We start from the raw sequence: 6,317 nt of genomic DNA on the forward strand, positions 1-6,317 counted from the left end.
ATTTAATGCACATTTGAATCGTATGCGTATCATCTCATCGCCCGTTTGCCCACATTGCACCAACAACTCTACACAGTCTTTAGATCACATATTTTTTGAATGCTCCGCTTTTAATCTGGAACGCCTCTTATTTATAGCCAACTTGTTATCAACTTCTGGACCAAAAAATGTCCCGCGCAATACACAAGATTTATTGACTAATTTGGATAACTATACTAGTATATTTGAATTTATTTGCAATACTATCAATGATATTTGAAACAGGATCAGGACCTTCATTCATCGGATGTGAAATTTTATTTTGATATTTCAGGCTTCGGCCTATTACAGACTTGGTTTCGACCTCGCCTATCACTTATAGACAAAGAAGAGTAGACGAAAATATGAAATTTCAGACTTGGTTTCGGCCTTACTCTACCAGTCATCGAATCAGAAGAACAATAAAGTTACTTCAGACTTGGCTCCGGCCTTTTGATATATCAGAACGAAACTTACAAATTCAGACTAGGCTGTATGGATTATAGTCCTTTGCCTTTCCCTATTGGGGATAAATTTTAAAACAACAACATTAGAGAATTGTCACCTGTGGATGTCACATGTCATTTCTACTTCGTCAAATACATCAATGATTGTATTTTTAGGTTAGCCCAATTCTGTGGCCTACTTACATCTTCATAAGGCATTTAAAAACATTTTCTTAAGTATAGCATTAATTTGATGAATAAGCCTAACATACATTTAAATGGCGTCAATTTCAAGATTAAATAAAATTGCTCTGTTAGGTTTAGGTGCTGTTGGTGGTACTTTTGCTTATTATCAGTTCGGTAAATCGGAGAATAAATTTCACGTTCAAAACTCTTGGACAACAAACTATACGCCGAGCGTAAAATGGGAAAAGAACTGGGACCAGTGAGTAAAATTTGCTTCTTTCATAGCGTAACTAAGCTCTTTAAATTCATATAAATACATAGTGGATCCTTAAAAGAATTTTGAAATAAAACATCATAATAGTTTTTTTTTTCTTTCCTTAATAGTAAAAATGAAAGAAAACGACCTCACCTTCATACCTTATTTTGCCGTGGCTTGTTTAAGAATCACTAAATGATATCTGTTCTAATCTTATTAAACTATATTTATATTTGCTAGTTAAATGTGTTAATTGTTTTCGCTGATTTCATTGTGTGTTTGTTTTATAAATGATAACTAGAATATCTTTATTGAGATGTGTTATATTTATACTTGTAATTTATATTTCACCTTTATATATTGGCAGTCACAATATCAGAAGACAAATTCCTTTGGACAAATAAATAAAAATACTTGAAAGAAAGTCAAAGAAAAAGTAATTGATGTACTTAAAATAAATAATTAGTTCAACTAGAAATATCTATATGTTCTTAATACATAAAAATATCTTTTTTTTTAAATATACTTCTGTATTGACTTTAAGATGTGTTCTATTTAACCTATATTATAATTAGATCATCTCATCATCAGATATAATTACATGATAAAGGGACATCCATTAATTACGTGAGCTCAGAAGGGGGGAGAAGGGGTCTAATGAAATCTTATCAACAAATCTTACTTAAACCAAGGGAGGGATAATCAAAATCTCAACTCAACTTCAAAAAATATAAATTATTACAGATATTAAAAAAAGTATATATTTTGAGTGTTCATTTTGCCCACTAAAATAAATCTCATGGCTATTAAAATCATTTAGTTCAATAGGTTTTGGGTATTTATAAAAGAAAAGACAATTTCTTTTAAACACCCAAATTATTCCTTACGCACGGATTCTCAAAATTACGATGTGTGTCTTTAATAACGTTTCTGCAAACTTTTGCTTCAATTCATGTTCTGGATAAAATCCAAAACTTGCAGCACCAAGGTATCTTGTGAGACCATCCTTTCCTGAATTTATGAGTCGGATACCTTTCTAGGGCTGATTCGGTATTATTGTTCCATGACCTTTGATTTAAAGTATTTTTAGCGTCAATCTCACGTACACAGGGGAGGGGGGTTCTAAACTGATCAAAAAAATAGCTCACATAATTAATTAATGCCCCCTAATAAGAACACATTTATACATATACTAAAATGTTTATGATAATGAGGTCAACTAATCCATTTATGTATATTTGATACTTTTAGTCGTGAACCTGAATCAATAGTAAAACCACTAAAAACTGACAAACCAGAAGATGAAAATCGGTATAATGAACAAATTGAAAAGGCTAAGGGCAAATCTGTGAGGCACTTGTTCCTAATAAGACACGGCCAGTATAATTTAGAGGGAGCAACTGACAAAGAGAGAGTTTTAACGGAATTAGGTAAGAACTCAACATGGCTAAAAATGAAAGTGGAAGGTTGAGGGTATAAATTTTTTTAAATATGCTTAACATCCACATAGTCTGTTCTTAATATAAGCAACTAAATGCCTGTTTTAAGTAACAGCCAGCTGGTAGCCACTTTAATATACAGCATATAAACTAGCAATATGTGGCACAACCTCTATGGTCAATACACAAGTCAATCAATACAAGTCTCTTAATAATTTAAATATGTAATGTTAATGTTTATATTCACTAGCTGACCCAATGAACTTTGTAGTGACATTTTTTTTCATGAATATATTGATTTTTTTTTTTTGTTAAATTTTCTTATATTTATAGATAAATATAAGACAAATTTTATATATTTCTTATTTATATATTATATTAGCTCCCCGGACAGACTTCATTCTGTTAATAGTTAATAGTAAAATTTATTATTTTTTTTTCAAAAAAAAAAATTTTTAGCATTAAAACCACCCATGGGATTAAAGGAACACATAAAAAAATAAATCAGCAGAATTAGTCGAGCTTTTCTCGAGTTATGCACTTAGCAACATTCATTTTTATTTATATAGATTTGTCTTAGTTTTTTGAATTATTAATTTATTATGTTTTAATCTTTCTATTTCTCACGTAATACACTAATTCTTTGCTTCAGACAATTGACAAATGTAATCTATTATGTAAAGAATTCAGAAGCACAGTATTTAAAACAAAATTTAACATTTTCAGGAAGACAACAAGCTGATCTAACTGGTAAAAGGTTGGCAAGTTTAAACATTAAATGGGACTTACTTGTCAAATCTACTATGACAAGAGCTCAAGAGACAGCTGCCATTATAGCAAAACATTTGCCACAGGATATCGAAATAAAAGATTGCCAATTGCTCGAAGAAGGTGCTCCCATCCCTCCGGAGCCTCCCGTAGGGCACTGGAGACCGGAACCCAAAGTAAGTTTTATTATAAGAGTTGTAGTTCAAAAACAATTGACATTAATAATAAATTATACATTATACTTTATTCTTTGTTAAACCAAACAAAATATCCAATTTCTTTTCTGGTAAATTAAACTTAAGTTTTTTTGGTGAATGATTTTCAAAGTAAAAGGTATCTTGTACATGTAATTAAGATTTGTTTTTATTATGTAATTCAAATAATTAGGACACCATAATTATCATTATGTGTGTATGTATGTTAGTATGGCTTAATTTTTTTTCTATTGTCATAGAAAGGTCTGACCAGTTTTGCAATTTCACCCAATTTTAGAATGTATAGTTTTATAATTTTGGTTGTAGAATTTATTTTTTATTTTTGCACTTGATTACTAACATTAACATTGTGTAAAACCATTTTATTAGAAATGTTTTTATATGATAATTAATATTTTTAATAACTACTCGTACTTACTTTCTTTGGCTTCACTCTGTTGGACCTATTATAATTGTCAATTTAGTTTTTTTTTTTTTTTTTTTTTATAAAAATCCTTATTCTTTTAATACAGCTTAGTGGCCATATATTACTCCTCGCAAAATAATCTACCCTTAAACTCTCATAAAATCCGTCCAGCCAACAAACAGGCTGACAACAGTTTTCAGAAACAGCTTTTGTATTATTACAACATAGTAATAACACGTTTGTTTATAGCAAAACATTTTTAATTTTTATTTATATTTTTGAAATGGCAATACTGGTCGGTATATTAATACATGGTATGGTTTGGTATGTGTAGCAGTTCTTCCAGGACAGCGCGAGGATAGAGGCGGCATTCCGGCGCTATTTCTACCGCGCTCCGCCAGAACAGACGCAAGACACCTACACTTTGCTCGTATGCCACGCTAATGTCATTAGATTCTTTGTTTGCAAGTAAGTGGAAAATACCCTATTTATTTATAGTCTATAATAGCTGTTGTGTTGCAAGTTGACCCAACCTCCTGCAGGCCGACACAATATCTCAATTTTTCAGTCACAGAATTAGTACTTTGTTTCTCATAAAAACATAAAGTTCACTTACTATGAGATACAATCAATATACGCTGGAACGCGTAATCGAAACACAATTACAATTACATTGTATACACATGTTCTTTAATTTGGTTTAAAAGTATTCATGCTTTCCGAACAAAGAAAAACTATCCCTTTTTATTTTATTGTCATGTATTTTATTATTATTAACTTATAGTTTAATAAAAAATGAGTTTGCTAGCTTATTCTCATACTAAAGAGAAGAAGGTTCTCAATATTTTTTTTTTACTTGTAATATAGATGTTTGATTACTAAAAACATTAATCAATGTCCCACATGCTAAACAAAATCCTCGATTAGCTAAACCTTCTGCCTGGATATTTTGATTTAACAATACGAAGTAAAATGTGTACTCATGTAGAGTAAGTACTAAGTAGAGTGGTATCTTTAAGGATATAATAATTTGAGATTTTGTTTTGTGTAAGATTTGTAACTTATAGCTAATATAATGTTAAATCCCTTTCAGAGCCCTCCAGTTCCCACCAGAAGGCTGGCTAAGGATATCTCTGAACCACGGTTCAATAACTTGGGTGTCGATTTTACCAAACGGTAATGTTGTGTTACGTTCATTAAGTGACACGGGACACATGGAACCAAAGTACATAACTAGCCGGTAAATACTAGGTGCTATGTAAATTATACTTGTCGCCGTATATAACACATCTTTACGTGCGGTGCTAGCAACACGTTCTTATTGCTATGTTGCTACTCAACTGTGTAAGAGTATAAAAATAAATTTAAAATTAACTTTTTAGGGTTTTTATATTAAACGAATTTCGTTTGAAAAACTTTTTAGACTGTATTACTAAAACTTTATTATTATTTCTAGACTTTATTATTTGTTGTCAAACGCATATTTATACAACTCAATTGTTGACAGCACACATCACCGCACGCAAAGATTTATTTCAAGTATACATAATATATTAGTAAATGTATGACTGTATGTAGTTGTAGATAAAGTACAAAATAAGGTGATACAAATTAAGTGTTGATGCTGTAGCTAACTTTTGGTGTGTAATACTATATATTGGTGTCTGTATGTGGGTTTTAGAACAGGAATGCATATTTAATACAATTGAAAAAATAAAAGTCCTCCGTTTTGATTTTATGGACAAAGAATAATATGTATAAATATCTGGTTGTGTTCTTAAGATCTCCGCTCTCAATGAAAATATATATTTATATTATTGATTTATTTATATATATTTAATTTAAATTATTGTTATATATAATTTGTATATAATTTGTGTTTTTTACATATACCACTATAAACAACAACAAAAAATTTATGAAATGTTTAATCACATTTTTATTTCGTTAATATTAGACATTAATATCAGACATAATATGCTGTCGCTGAATGTATACCATATTTGTCAAGTGACATAGTTATGGGCAGTGGTGTAGTGAAGTGTGGGCGAAGTGGGCCTTTACGTGCATTTTAATGGACCTCGCAATACTCCCAGACCACAGACGACTAATTAATCGCGTCACAATATAAAAAAAAAAACGAAAACTAAGATATAGCTATCTATATCTTAGATATTTGGAAAGAATTAAAATGGTAGGCGCTAATGGGACTTCGCTTATTTTTGTCCGAGCTATGCTTATGGTGATAGCTATTTAGGAGTTTAGAAAGACCAACATGGTAAATATTCCGTATACTCAATAATAGATGTTACTTGAAATAATTTATGTAAACTATACCTCATAAAATCAATATTAAAAGTTAACAAAATTTTAAGTATTTACATATCATTGAACAACTTAAAGCTGTTGTATAGTTTAAGTATCTAGTGAACTAATACTAAGTCAATTTGCTTATCATAAAGTGTATCGAACCAGCCATCGAATATTTAAAATTAAAAAAAAAATGTAACATATCCTCCTCTGTCACGAAAAACGCATAATTTTATTGTTGTTGATATTAACACCGGATCTAAGGGGAGCAAA

General features: G+C 30.3%; 1 protein-coding gene across 1 annotated transcript; it reads left to right on the top strand.

Moving 5' to 3' along the window:
• The first annotated feature begins 604 nt into the window (after positions 1-604).
• Positions 605-5,100, top strand: LOC123663545 (serine/threonine-protein phosphatase Pgam5, mitochondrial). The gene is made up of 5 exons (XM_045598220.1): positions 605-909; positions 2,158-2,336; positions 3,072-3,289; positions 4,069-4,202; positions 4,828-5,100. The coding sequence occupies exons 1-5, from the start codon at positions 743-745 to the stop codon at positions 4,976-4,978; spliced, it is 849 nt and encodes a 282-aa protein (XP_045454176.1). The 5' UTR covers positions 605-742; the 3' UTR covers positions 4,979-5,100.
• The last annotated feature ends 1,217 nt before the right edge of the window (positions 5,101-6,317 follow it).

The sequence above is a fragment of the Melitaea cinxia genome, chromosome 20 (assembly GCF_905220565.1).
Source record: "Melitaea cinxia chromosome 20, ilMelCinx1.1, whole genome shotgun sequence".
Classification (NCBI taxonomy): domain Eukaryota; kingdom Metazoa; phylum Arthropoda; class Insecta; order Lepidoptera; family Nymphalidae; genus Melitaea; species Melitaea cinxia.

Excerpts from the sequence above, each read along its gene's own strand:
- LOC123663545 (XM_045598220.1), top strand. The coding sequence starts at position 743 with ATGGCGTCAATTTCAAGATTAAATAAAATTGCTCTGTTAGGTTTAGGT. Across the intron at positions 910-2,157 it reads TGGGAAAAGAACTGGGACCA|TCGTGAACCTGAATCAATAG; the intron begins GTGAGTAAAATT and ends TGATACTTTTAG. Across the intron at positions 2,337-3,071 it reads GAGAGTTTTAACGGAATTAG|GAAGACAACAAGCTGATCTA; the intron begins GTAAGAACTCAA and ends TAACATTTTCAG.